Below are 14,946 nucleotides of genomic sequence, written 5' to 3'. Positions count from 1 at the left end.
CAAAAATATGTTTTCCATTAAAAATTCCTGTCTTGCACTAAGAAGTCTAAATCTTGTAGCTATTGTCTCTGGAAATATATATTTTGCTATATGCCCCATATAAACATTTATTTCCTGCTTGAGAATATATAGTGTTTTGCCATCTGTAATATTCATATTTGTTTCTTGGGGGGAAAAGTTAGGGTGATAGAAACATGATACAGGCCCTCCTGAACACATTAAGAAAACAAGACCTTGTAGCCAAGGCAAAAAAAAGATGTTTGTTACAGAGTCTAGTATGCATGTACTTTTTTTCTTTTATTGCCAAACTTGCTTTCTATGAGGTATTAGATTTATGTTGGAGACCAAAGGCATTCAAATTTATGTGAGTTTTGGTTTTGAATGTGAGGTTTTTGACATTCTAGCTGCTGTCCTTGACCAGCCTTTAATGTGGTGGCTACAGAAGCAAAGGGGTGCTCTATGTGGAAGAGGCAGCCTGAACAATCAGAGCATTTTTGTTTTATGTGACTCTGTGTGTGTGTGTATATGTGTCTGTATGTGGAATAGTTAACAGCAACATCGCCCTCGTTCACTTTTCTTTAGCTGTCAGTTTGTGTTTTCCTAATAAGATATGGTGTAGTGCTTTATTAAGACTCATAACAAACTGGCCTGCCATAGTTCTCGCTTGCTCCAGCCAACTCATTTATTCTGTCAGTGCTTTAAAATCTTATTTTAGAATTGAATTTCCATTTCCTGCACAAAAGGGAGGCCCACAATGCTGTGTATTGAACTGATTTTACAGCAGAATCAGCCCATTAACACTTTCCTTTTACCAATGAGGCTTTCTGAACTTGTGTAAGTTCTTGGTCAGCTGAGCAATTGAAAAGATTCAGCTCGTTGCACCATTTTGCTCTGAACTCTTTTAAATTGCTGTTGGATCTGCTGTTCTTCCAGATCCTTTACCTGCCTGTTCAACACTGTCTTTCTAAATTAGATTTCCAAGGAATAGCTCAGGACATTATGGAACTAGATTGAATCAATTTCTCTTTAAACTCAAGCATGTTTTTTTCAAGAAAAACATTCAATCTTGATGTAATGTTTTCCAGGGATGGAGAGTATCCTCCAACCATCAGCAAACACTTCCAATGGTAGACTAAAAATAAAGCAGAAATATTTGCAGCTAGAATAATTAACCAGAGCTCATCCAGTTCCTTAGATCTCCTTTTCCCTTTGTCAACAACATGAAATTAAAAAAAGCTGCAGTCATTTTCCCTGTAAGCCAGGTTGGTTTTTTAACCAATATGACCTTCTTACTCCAGTTCTGTGGCTTCTTGTGCCTCTTGCAAAGTGTGCTTCAACAGCTCCCGTTAAGACACGTTTTTCTGTTTAGATGTTTTTACCCCAACAGATTTAGCTCGTAATTATTTTCAGCTTTGAGAGACTGACTTTCTAAATCACACAGCCTGTGTGATTCCTTTATGTACTGTATGTTAGTGGTTTGATGTCTCTTCCATATAGCCACAAATGTGTAACTATATATTAAAACTAAAAAGGGGTCCATCTCAAGTTACACTTAGTTGTGCACTCCTAGAAAATAATGTAGTAGGAACAGAACCTTTACTTGATATGGCAGGACCACAGCAAATCTTGTTCCTAGTTCTGTTTCTTGGCAAATCTTGTCTCTAGGATATTGCTGGAGTAAGCTGGAAAATGAACCTGTAGCCCTCTGTAAATTGAATATATTGGGAGGCACGGGGAAGGTAACTTTCTTCGGTGGTGAGACACTGGTGCCACCTGGGTGTGCATCATCGAGTCATACCGGAGAATGGACTGTCAGTTGGCGTGTGCTTTGAACAGGGCTTCAAACGGACACATTGTGTTTTTTAGCCAGCATTTTCTGTCTGATAGAGAAAATAGAGGAAATATCTATTTGTGAGTTGAAAACAAAGAAAATAGCATCAAAATGCTGATGTTCTGACAATGGCTGCATTTAGTGTGTGTTTACAGCTTGACTGTGGCAGGTTCTCAGCATTAGATTTTATATATTCAGTACCTCCGGAAATCAGGCTGTTAATACTGACACACCCAGGAGCCTTCGAGGGCACAGCAAAACACTGTGGTGCTGTGGTTAGTATTCAGAGGTGACCTGGCTGGGCAATGGAAGCTTGTCCCTCCAGCAGTCAAGGAAGAACATGAAAAGCTTGATTGCTGAAGGAGTTTGAGGTCAGGTTTAAAATAAAGCACTAAAAAACCACTACTCATGCTTAAAGTACAAAGAAGAACAAGCAAAAAATCAAGGAGTATGAATAGCTACTCAGAATTCCTCAGTGCTGGCATATATGTCACTTTTTTTTTCCCATTTTTCTGGAAGAATCAAATGCTGTATTTAGGCAATGAGTTTCAGACTTTGCAAATATTTTCCTAGTGCCATTCTAGAAAATGAGTTTGTTGGCATATTGTTATGTGAGGCTTGTTCTGCTAAAGCATTGTAGTGCCGTCTGTTTCTCAAGCTGATTTGGCTTTTACAGCTCAAATATTATATCCTCCTTTTAGAACATATGGTAACTCCTTTCAGGAGACATACAGAGAGATGCATCTAATTTCCAGAAATGGATTGTTGCCTTTGCATGAAAGACTGCAAGTGCTTTTCATCTTGATTTTCCTGTTCTTGCTATTCTGTCTAGACCTCTTTCTCCACCCCACTTCACTTTCTGCTGCCTGCCATAAGCCCTCCCTGCATCCCAGAAAAGGAAAAGCTTGCTGACAGCTTTCGGAGCAAAGAAACAATGCTCCCTTATCCAGGTTGCTTCAAGCAACACAGTTGCACTGAGTAGGTGTTGGTAACAAATGCTGTTATGTGGTTCCAACGCAGGCTGTGCTTTCCTGATGGAGTATTATGGGAAGATTGGGTTGCTCACATAGCCTGGCCTGTGTTCATTGAGGGAAAGGCTTAGTGTAGATGGGGTGTGAGCCACTCAGCCTGAATCTGTCAGAGCTGCTCATGGCAAGAGGCTGCTTTCCTACAATGATTTCATTCTCCATTCACTCTGGATGTGTAGGAGGTTTTTTCTTTTCTTTCTTTTTATTAATAAAAAGCCTACATGGCAACATCAACGATTCTTGCCAGTAGTGACCGCTTAATACTCCTCTTTGCTCTTCCTTACTGGAGCACTCAGTGTGAAAGCCCCAATACAGCAGTGTCTTTGTGTGAAAGACAAAATGACTTCTTGGAGGAATGTCTCTGCTTCCCTTAGTTCACCTCTGGGTCTGGCTTTCTATAAAGTTTTTCAGAGCTAAGGCTTTGCTCTTGGCACTTGATTTAAGGTCACTGCCAAGAGGAAGCATTTATGGACGTGGCTTTAATGTTACAGCTTGATTGTCAGCCAGTTAACTTAAGCCTCTAGTTCAGCACTGATACTGTGTTAAGTATTTAGCATGATGCTGATCCAGAATTCATTGAAAACAGGTCTAGAGGATGTTGCATTACTCTGTTCTTTGCACAGCTACCTACCCTGTCTCCCACTCAACCTTATGGTGTGTGTGACTATTAATCAGTGTTAACGGTTTATCTTGGAGATTTTTCATTTTAGTAGGAATATATTCTGTATTTGTCATGCCAGCAGGTCCCTTCTCTCACCTTGGCTCACTTTGTTCTCTGCTGTCATTGTCAGAGACCACCTGAGATCCGGGCTCTCTCCTTGTTGTGTGTCTGTGGATTTTTCAAAGTATTCTTGTCTTCACATTTGTTAGATTTTTCCCTCCTGGACTTCTCTGGGGCAGGTACAGTTGCCGCTTTCTCTGCAGAAGTGGCGTACTTTCTTCAGTGTCATGGTTCTACAGGCTCCATATGGACACAAAAGACATTGCATGCTTGAAGAGAGGAGCAGAAAATGTCCTCGTATTCTTCTTTATGGCTTTATTATAAGGTAGGACCCCACTGCATGGAAACCTGTTGTAGCCTGCAGCAAAGCTGCAGCGAAGATCAACAGAATGGGGTTTTTTCTTCATGTGGACACAGCTTTAGCAGCATGCATTCATGTCACCCACCAGCACTGTAGATGGTTGACCTGCTCAAACAAAGAAGGAATCCAGGGCTGTAGATATATTTAAACTATGCTTTTGAAAAAAATAAACTCAAACCTCAGTATTTTGAGGAAGAAAATAATAAAATAAGTTTTTCTTGAGGTAGAAAGATCTGATTTCTGCCATCATTCATGCAGTAGCTTTTGAATGACTGAGCTATGCCTGTCAAGGCTCTCCTTTGAATCTCCAAAGAAAGAGAGTTTGAGTTGGCGCATGCTTTAATATTGTAGTGGTTTAAAGCTTTAAGATGTATTTGTTTAATACGATGCTGTGAGACTCTTAATTTTCCTTTTTTTTCATTGTTCTTTGAAAGCTATTGAGTTATCAATGTTAGACAGACCTATGGGACATCCTGCTATCAAGCTTCATCTAGGATATGACAATAATCAATATCTTTGCAGCAGGCACCATCCATGACAGACCATGCTTCCCTTCTTGGGATGCTGTCATGGCTGCATGACCTCTCTCTTTTCCAGGTTATGGTTATCCTGGGCTGCAGAGATGTCAGAAAGTGAAGGAAGGTATCTTCTGTAGGAGCTTGGAGAAATTCAAGGCTGAAGCTCGAGGGCACCAGAAGCTTGAAGAGGCCTAAGGGAGAGAAATACTGGGCTTTCAGCTTCATGTGCTGGCATTGCTGATCTGAATTTAGCTGTGGGCAACAGAAGCTTATTTGTCACAAGCAGTCAACATTTTCAGGCCTGGTGTATAAATGATAATATTTCTGCTTTTCAGCCTCCATGCTTGAGCTCTGTGGTTTTTTGGAACTTTTCAGCCAAAACACTATTTGTTTAAATTTACAGTAGAAATATGAATCACTATTAATGCACAGAAAATAAGGTGGAGTGCCCTGCAAATACAGTAGGTTAGGTTAGGTACTCGCAGAATAGTTTCACTGGGGATTCATGACCTGTTAAGTGCATTTCTGTAGGAGCAAATGCTGAATTACCACTTCAGTGCTGGTTCATTCACCCATGCAGATTGAGAGGGATACCAAAAGGTAGTGTGCCAAGAAAACTCTTTCCTGCTCCTGATTCTGAGCACGACCTGAAAGTTTTGAGTGAATACATCTCCTTCAGATTCACGGCTTCCACCTAAAATAATATTTGAAGAAGTCCTGTTAGTAATAAAGTAACAAGTGTTATTCATTCTCCTGACAGGAATTACTAGCTGCACTGAAGTGCTCTCTGCTGATTCAGCAGCTAGGGCTGCTGCTGGAGTCTTCACTATGCTCCATCAAAGTTGAGTTTTATTGCTGTGTAGGTGGTTTATCCTGTAACTTTGTGCAATTCTTTATAGCATAACCCCCCAGCTTAACATAATTTCCTTCTACTGGAAGGATTTTGCAAATGGATGTGGCTTTGTTGTTCTGAGCGGCTTTTAAAGCGTAAAATTTAGCAAGTACTTTATGTTTGACTTCAGGAAGGTAGGGGAAGGACGGGCAGTCATTTTGCTTTGCTTGTGGTATGGATTCGTTAAAATAACAGAAACATCTAGGCTGTGGTTTGAACAGTTCATCTAACTGGAGTCTGGCTACAGCAGGCTGGTATGAGTTAATATACTGATTGGGACTGGATGTAGTATTTACAACAAAGATCCAGTTTGTAGCCTCAGACCAATAGTTTTCATCAACAGAGACTGTCCAAATTGTTATGGAAACAATCATTAACAATGCAGTCGAGGCTATTGAACCATTTATGGGGAACATCCAAACATCTGAACTCTATGGGGCTGGTTTGTATCCAGCAATAAAAGTTCATTGTTTCTTTTTGTTTGTTTGTTTTTAATAGAGGGAAAATAAGAGAAGAAAATAGAATTGGAATCAAATCAGGTGTCTGCTGAGCCATGTTAATTGTTAAGATGAACTCCCATGGCAATGTTTAAATATCTTCTTAGTACACTGAGCCATAAAAAGATTCTAAGTTTACTTGTGTTAAGAAAATGTGGAAGCAATTAATTTACTGACATGTTACGGGTTTACAAGGAGCCTTCATTTCATGGGTGGCTGGAAGATAGAACATGCCTAGATTATATTGAATTTAAGAAGCCACCTGAATTCTCAAGGCTTTTAAACAGGATGTTTAAGCAACAGCTTTGTGATCTTATTTGAACTCTGGCCAACCATGATGAATGTTTTCTGTCGTACTATATATTCTTGTCTCTTTGACCTCACAAGAGACCTGAAATAACAAACATAGGTACTGGACTTTATTTACTTATTTACTTAGTAGTTAAAACAAGAAAGCAAACAAAACCATGATGTATTTCACCTCTTCTTCCCAGCACCCTCTTGACAAATGGCTGTTGGAACAGCGTTAAACTGTGACCTTAAAGCCACAAGCGTAATGAAACTGTGATCTGGCAGATGTGACAGACTCATCTTACATAAATCACTCTCTTTTGTCACTGCTGGCATATGGCCAATGAATCTTCTAATTATTGAATGGCTTTTATAGCCCCATTATTTATAATCACTTTTGGACAGCAGCTGGAAGACAAGGATGGGACAGAATGAAATGATATAGCACAAACTATTAGCATTTGTCTAACAACTGCTGGGATTAGGAATATTTGATGAAGATATGGTTACCAGCGCAGTCTTGTTAAATGATAAAAATCCACTCAGCCTTCATTTTGTCTTCTAAGATGGGCTGCTGCCTGTTGGACCTTGCCATGAAAATTATGATATTAATTAATTGAGAAATAGAATACAGTCTCTGCAGACATTAATAAAATGTATAGTGAGTATCAGGGCCACTTTTATGTGAGGACTTGAGGAAAATCAATTGCAAGCATTTGTAAGACATAGTGGTGATGCTCTGGCACTACTGTTGTGCCAAGTGCTGCATGGAAAGGTTTTAACAAATGGCTTCTGATTCTCAGGAGCCCTGTCTACACCCCACTTTTTAGTGAGAATTATACAGCAGATAGAGAAGTTGTCTTTAGTTACTTTATTGATATTTTCACTTTTCTTAAAAAATAAGAAAAAAAAGTGTTGAGGGTTTTTGTTTTTTGTTTTTTTTTTTTTCTTTTCAAGGGAGATGATGATTTTATAACCAGCTTAATTTAATACACTTTGTAATTAAGGGGAGCTATTTTGGCTCTAATTATAGCTGAGTTTGCACTGGGTCCTTTCTGCTGGGTAGAGCAGCAGCCTTGGAGAATGGAGTGTGAAGTCATCCAGGCTGGGAGGCCAGTCAACTGAGACTGCAAATCCACAAGGTGCTTTAGAAAATGTGAGCTTCAGGTTCTCTGCTCATGCCTCTAAATGAGGCAGTGGGGTTTTTTTTGGGGGGGAGGAGGGTGTTTGTTTTGGGTTTTTTTGTTGGTGGTTTTGGTGTTTGCTTTTTTTGCTTATCTGCAGTTCTGCCTTTTGTAGCAGAGAAATAAACCCCTGCCAACCATGACAACTTACTAATGTCTGTTAAATACCTTCAGATGAAAGGCAGTGTGTTATAATCAGGGGTTTATACTGCAAATCCAACATGTGCAATCTTTGTGTCTTTAAAAAAATGAATCCTTTCCTCTCCATGTAGACATCAAGGCAGTGAGAGAGGATCTTAATCCAGATGACTCTATTGCACTTTTATCCCTTTAGTGAGGCCTTTAACTTTTCATTGCTTCATGGCCCTGTTGTTTTGAAATGGTCTTTGTCTGCCCGCAGAGAATCCGTCTGATAAAGATGCCTTTAAACGGAGATCCCAACAAGAGAAGGGGAATTGTGTGGCAATTCAGGAATGGAAAATGGAATTTGCCAGTTCGGATGCTATCGGTCACTGTCAATGTAGCAATTCTTTCCAAAGAAGGGTAAAACAAAAATATATACTAGTGTAAACCTGCTTATTAAGAGCGTAATATAGGTCAGAGACCACTTTGTCCCAGGCCTGTGACTTGTCTTTGCACAAGCATCTATGGGCTCTGTCAGAGTATTGCCATTTATTAGGATTGTCTATGACCATCTCAAGACATAAATGGGGTAAACCAGCTGCAGTAATTAATATAAACAAACTCTAAAATGCTTATTTCTGATTGCATAAAACATGAGTTCAAAATCCATCTTCAGAATGTACATATTGCACAGTTCTGGCACAGACTATCTACCAGCTGGCAGGAAGGTGCTGTCAGCCCTGCAATGTTCACATCAGCTTTCTCTTGAAAAAAAAAAAACAGATTTTGCTTGGTCATTTATGCAGTTTGCTTTCCTTATTGAAAACCCATGTCAATAAGGCCAAGAGGCTTTCCCCCCCCCAGGTCTGCACTGGTGCTTGCTGGTGGTAATGCTTTGGAAGAGATGGATGTTCTTATGCAGCAAAGACAGTGTTAGATGATCTGGTATAGAGCTTTCTTCTCTGCAGAAGCTGGAAATCACAGCAGTAAGCATCAGAGCATAGCTCAAAGCATAGTTTCTGTAGTGGCTTTAATGTTCTGGAGGACAAACGTGTGACAGAGCGTTGTGGATTTGAAAGAAGTGTGGTTAGAAACAGTCAATATTTTTCATTAGTCACAAAACCACCTAGGTTACATATTTATCGACACAAAACCGACAAGCAGAGTTTATTGTTTCTCAGAGAACCGTATGTCAGTACCTTTTTTCCCCTAGGAGATGTTTTGCTTCTCCCTTTGGGTTTGTTTTTGCTACGAAAGTATTGTTACAATGTAATGGTTTGAAAGATGATTAACGTACTCTAAAATGCAGTATAATAATTAAGAATAATTGAGAATTCAGCCATTCAGTGAGTTGCCCTTTGTTTCATTCAAAGGTAAAGAGGAATTCAGATAATAGCATGGAAACATTTCAGATTTGGAATGGTACTGCAGGGAGAGAAGCAGTGCAAAGTTGATTCTCTGACTCTGTATCCACATTTCATTAGTGGGGTAAAAAGGGAAGGAAACTGTTGCCACAAGAGAAAAACATCTTTGAACATGTTTTACTTCTAAAACCTTTAAAATACGAATTTTGGTGAGTTAATCAGGGAAGAATTTCTGTTTGCATTTTCTTGTATCTGATTTTCTAGAGCTAAATTTATCAGCCTTATTTTTATTGCAGAAATAAAGTGATTTTTTTCTGTGTACAAATAAATGCATTTCCAACATATCAAAGCCAGCAGGAAGGAAGAGCTGAGCACTGGCCCTTAAGACCTATGTCTTCTCAGTTAGAAACAGCTGTTCCTGAGTTACATCTTTTGTTCCTCCACTGTTATCAGTGTAGGATTGCCTTACATACTTTCAGCAGAGAAGAAAAGAAAGGATCTCAAAAAGAGTAAATGTAAGATCTAATCTCCTTGAGAACAGAGGAGCATTTTGAAGGGTAGTAGCATACTTCTAGTTAAGGCAGCTCATTTCTAAGGAAGCTGGAGCCAGGTATTTTCTTGAGCACAATTTGTACATGGAATTAGACTTTACAAAGGGATGACTTCTGTGTGGCCTTTCCACCCAGCCTGATGGTTGTTGGTGTATGAACAGAAGCCATCAGAGGATGAGACTTCTTTTCAGAGGGAGGGTGCACGAGCAAGGGATACCTCTGAGGGTCTGAATTAATTTTACTGCTACAGTTTGCACAAAGGAGGTTGCTGAAATATCACTGCCACTTCCTTCAGATTCCCAGGAATTGCAAGTGCCTGTACTTTGAGCTCCAAAAGAATTTGTCAGAGCTTACAAACTTGTGTCTAGCACTAGAATCTATTAAATCATGGCAATACCAAGCACGTGTCCTCTCAATTCTGAGGAGATTTTTGGAAAAGATAATCAGAGTGGTAGATAATCAAATGGTAGAGAATCCAGCGTGGTCCAGGCTGGATCCTTCTGGCAGCTTCCTACATGGAGCTAGTCTCTGTGTTCAGCTCATTTTCTTCTGTGCTCTGGAGTGGGTTGCATCAGGTGAACCTGCTTTTGCCTAAAGCTGAGATTTTCAGGGCTGCAAGAAGCCTTCATTTCAGTCAAGCATTTGCTGGAATTTAGGAAAAAAAAATTTGCTTAACAAGCATTTTTTGTTGTGTGGTTCGTTTCTTTTTTTTTTCCTCTATTCTTTTTTTATCTCCATTTAAAGTAAATGTAATAGAAATGAGCATCACTGTGAGCTCCCTGAGGGGACAATCATGTGAATGTAAGTATTGCTATAACTCCTATTTTTGCAACTGCCATCTTGAGTAGTGCATCAGTGACTCAGCTGGGAAATCCCAGCTACTGCATAAACCAAATAACCAAACTTTCCAGCGGGGGCTGTAATAGACTGAGATGTTAGATGGAATGGGCACAGAGGGGAGCTAAAAGCAGGTATCATCAGTAAATTGCATATTTTGTGTGGTCAAACAAGCCTTAGCTCAGCAGAGCTTTCTCACCTCTAGACATTGCAATGACATAAATCCATTGAATCACGGTATTTCAGGAGAAAGCTGATGTTACGTGATACATGCAGCTCAGTGCATTAATTTCTTCACTGTAATAAGCTCTTGAATTAGGTCCAAACTGTTTGTCATCTTTGCTCTTTTTGCTGTGAGAAACCACCTTGTCTTACTATCTCTTGTTCAAAGAAAAATACGGACTGTTTAGTTAAAAGATAAAGAGATGCCTTATTATTTCTGGAGATGCTCTTTTTTTTGGTCCTCAGTCTTCCTCTGAAATACAAGGATGTGTTATAAAACGAAACATCCAAAGTTCAGAAGGTCAGCTCGGATACTGGAAAACTGCAACCCACAGGTCTACCAAGCCCTCCTATCCTCCAAGTGTCTCCTATGTGAAAAGCCATTTTTAGTGCAATAACCAAAGATCATTTGTTAGAAGATGGGTGGCTAATCTGCTCTTGGAGTAAGAGATGTTGCTGGGGTAACTCAGGGAAGTGTGTAGAGCCAGTTTCATCTGCCTTCTTTTCAGTTTTTGAGCCATTTCTGTAATAAGCATTTTTGTCCTTAAAAATCTTCTTTCTTTTAATAGCTGAGCTTACTGCCTGAGCTTTCTGTTCTTCAACAAGAAATTTAGTTTAAAACAAAACAAAAAAAAAGAACATAAATACAGATTGGGTATTTATTTTCTGGAAGTCGATGTAGTATTTCAGATTAGGGTTTTTTGTGTTTAGTTTTGGCTTTTCATTAACATTTCAGTCAAAATGTTGCAGGACTGCATTAGGCAGGTAGTCTGTTCCTGCCCGTGGTCATTTAATGGGCTACACTCTCATTTGTCTGGAACCTCTTCTGCCTCTCAGACCCGTGTCCAACTGCGCTCCGTTGTGGTATTATTATTCTTTATTTGCTCTGCAGTGATTCCTAGAGGCTCCAGTCAGGAATCTGCAATTGTTATGCTATATTTAGTGTCAACCAGTACTGAGATGATCTCTGCATTACATATTCACAATCCAAAAAATCATAATGCAAATTATAACAGACCACAGAAACAGCTGCAGTGGTTCAGCCCGAAGTCCATGTAGCCCAGCATTCTGGCTCCAGCTCTGGCCATAAATAAGATGCTTAGCAAAGGAAAGGAAAAGAGCAAAATATTTTATATTCCCCTACCTTTTTTCCTAGGTCTCCCAGACACCCAATTTGTTTTCACCTACACCTGTTTCTGCAGCCCCCAATGGATCTGTCTTCAAGTGCTTTTCCAGTCTCCCTTTAAAGCTCCTCAATAAGCTTCTTGGACTCTCAGTGCTCTCCAGCAAAGAGATCTGCCAAAGCCTATGTGAACTACTGCTAATGTTGTGTGGGTTTCAACCAAGGCCCTTCAGCTTTCTATGGTGTCTCCTGGTCCTTGTGTTGTGAGAGCCAGTCCCCATCTGCTCTTTGGGTGTGTTGGGGAGCAAAGTCCACAGCAGGCTGCAGCATCCCAACCAGCTCTCTTAGTCTTTATACAGCAACTGCTGTAGACTTTGATCATCCTGGTTGTGTTTCTCTAAAGCTTCTCCAGTGGTATTTTCCTTTTATTTTTAAGAGCATAATTGTTTCTACCCCTGTTCTCTGTGTATGCTTGTGTGGTTGCTTTTGCTCTTCAGTCAAATTAATGTCAGTGTTATTCCAGACTTGGAAATACTTCATTTCTGGGAAAAGACTTCAGTGAGTTGCTCCAGTTCAAAAGTTCTGCTACAAGAAAGGCTTTGCTATTGAGCCAGTAGCAATGTTCATTAATAACTATGTTACTTTTTCTTTTTTTTTCTTCTTTTTTTGTCTGTTTTGTTTTCAACTCATCTTTATTCCCACACACTTCTGAAAGTGCTAAAAACTGAATAAAGCAACAAATACATCTAAGTCAAAAGTGTTGCATATTATTCTGTTGGTTTTAAGGACTTTGGGTGCTCTTAATTCCTTCAATCAATTATTTTCTAACTCCTGCTGTGTGCTTGGATAGATACCAATGCAAAGTATAGCACTAGTTTGATTTTGTGTCATGTTCAGCTACATTAGTACCTCCAGTGGGAGCAGCCTTTGCCTTCTGTCTGTCTGCCCCACTCACCCTCCAATGAGCTGCAAAAGCAATACTCTACCTTTATTATTTTTCTTCTTTTTCACATCATCTGTCTTTCTCCATTTGCTCAGACAATGAAGTGATAAAAGGGAATGATGATCTGTTTAACACCACAGGAAGAAAGATGCATTATGAGACAAGAGAGACCTCTTGTTTACAGCGAGTTATTTTTGGTAATTAGCCATTTGTAGAGGAAGATGAGCCTCCACTCGTAAAGTCAGCGTGCCATAATTTAGGGGACTTTGACTGGAACTCCAACATTTGCCTGCATTGGAAATGTTAATTGTGTGCATTTAGAAATAAATAAAGGGCTGTTTTTCTCTTTGCAGGAAGCAGACTGAACAAAGACCTGAGACACTATCTTAACCAGAGGTTTCAGAAAGGATCGCCGGATCACGATCTGCAGCAGACTATTAGAGATAACCTTTATCGCCATGCTGTGCCTTGTAAGTAACAAAACATTGACCCAGTGGATTGCATGTTTCATTTCTGGGTTTTTTTGAGGCAGTCTTCACGTGGTGGTGTGCACGTAGGGTTCAGGTAGGGTTGATAAGAAAAACAGTTCATCCCTGAACTCTGCTTTTATGATTACCTTTTTGGGATCAGTTGATGGTGATGCTTACTTTGGAGAAAAAACCTTTTAAACCAGCCATTAATTAAGTGCTTGCCTTAGAAATAGTCTTCATTAACACCATTATGGTGAGTGTTCTTTTATTGGTTTGAAACCTAGGAATAAAAAAACCTGCTTGTATCTTGATTTCCTTAGCAGAACTTTATTTCTAATGCTTATTTAACTTGTGAAATTTAACAGCCTTTTATGGCTGTGTGCCATTGTAGCATGCAACTGCCACTGTGGGGAGGTCATCCTCAATTCATGTAGGAGATAAGCAGCAAGAGGTAGCGAAGCTGAGAAAGAAATGCTCTTTTTCACTCAAAACCCCCACAAGCAACCAGAAGGAAAATGGAGATGTTTTGGAAGGTGTTAATCTTTAGATTTTCAGAATCTTTACTCAAAATGAGACTGTCCTTGCAATTTTGGGAAGATATACAAAGAGTGAAGAATAATCCTGCTTCATAGCGCTGCTGTTTGGCATTCTCCAGCTGCCAGGATATGCTATTCTAAAGAAATGTTTTTTTCTGCTTAACTGGGATGAGCTGTGGGAGTAGTGGCATGCCTTTCAGATCAGGCTGGGGTAAGAACTGATAAACATCTTAGTTATAGGATACAGAGATGAGCAGCCAACTATTCTGAAGTTTTCTATCTCAACATGAATCAGAGGTTCTTGATCCTGGTAGACTTCTATAAATGTTGAATAATGATGATGCCACTCAAAAATCAGTATTTGCCAACAAATATCATATAGTGGTATGTAGAGCAATAGCCATTTTCAATCTAAGTGTTGCATGCAGGAGAACTGTGTAGGACCACAGTTAAAACTGTGGTAACACTGACAAATGTTGATTCTTCAAATGGCAGATGGTGTATATCACCATTGAGTTTATTCTCATTTTGTCAGTGGAAAGCATGGACCAAATTACATTTAAAGTGTTGTGCGTGGACATAAAGAGTAAATATAAATTATTATTTTCTATTGAACACTTCCATTTTCCATTTTGTCAATGTGAAATATGATTAGTTTTCAATCACCTAACTTGCCAGGCTGCAGGGTTTTTAAGGCATACTGTGAAAAGTGCCTTCTAGGAGAACATATGCAATGTTTGGACTGGGAGGTGCAATGTTGTGATGCTAATGTCCTTCTGCTTGTGTGTTATATTCCAATTTCTAAAGCAAGAAATAAAGCAAACAAACGTAAGTCTGTGGAAGCATTTTGGGCATTACCAAGGTTACATTTTGAAACGCTTTCCTTTGATTCTTTTCTCTGATTTATTGAACTTGATGGTGAGCTAAGCTGCTTGGACTCGCTAAAGACTTTTGGTTTAAAATTAAGAGCAATGAAAGTGATTCCTGCCTTTTAGAAATAGCTGGAGGAAACATGTTGTCGATGTATTAATAAGAACATCAGTACTCATGTTCCATTTATTAAACAAATGGAAAATCTAGGAAGTGGAGTTAGTTATTGTGTGTTTCCATACTTGGGATTTTAAAGCAGTAGCATTTAATTTTCTCTTCATGTACTATGATGATGGTATCAGCGGTAGCTTTTAAGAATGATGCTAATATTCATATGTACAGTGGGTTGGGATGCTTTACAGGTCTGGAGATTAATCTAGCTGTACACTCATTTTTATTCCTTGGTACACGTGACCAGTAAATCCAGAGCCCTGGACCAACCTCAAGTGCTAATGGATTATGAAGTCTTGTATTTTAAAAATGGAATTCCCTGCTGATTATGTGGTAAACGTGAACAAGAACACAAGGTCACTTGGACTGAGCATGCTTGACTTGACAGCTGCTTTTTGTTGCACTAATATAAA

General features: G+C 39.4%; 1 protein-coding gene across 1 annotated transcript in view; it reads left to right on the top strand.

Annotated features, from left to right (window-relative positions):
* MAGI1 (membrane associated guanylate kinase, WW and PDZ domain containing 1) overlaps positions 1 to 14,946 on the top strand; it is a 345,222-nt gene that overhangs the window by 161,408 nt on the left and 168,868 nt on the right. The window contains exon 2 of the mRNA XM_080625535.1: positions 12,840 to 12,956. Coding sequence (XP_080481661.1) covers positions 12,840 to 12,956 — 117 coding nt within the window. The remainder of the gene's footprint in view (positions 1 to 12,839; positions 12,957 to 14,946) is intronic.

The sequence above is a fragment of the Psittacula echo genome (genome assembly GCF_963264785.1).
Source record: "Psittacula echo genome assembly, chromosome: 9".
Lineage (NCBI taxonomy): Eukaryota > Metazoa > Chordata > Aves > Psittaciformes > Psittacidae > Psittacula > Psittacula echo.
This window is presented reverse-complemented; position numbering and strand designations above follow the sequence as displayed.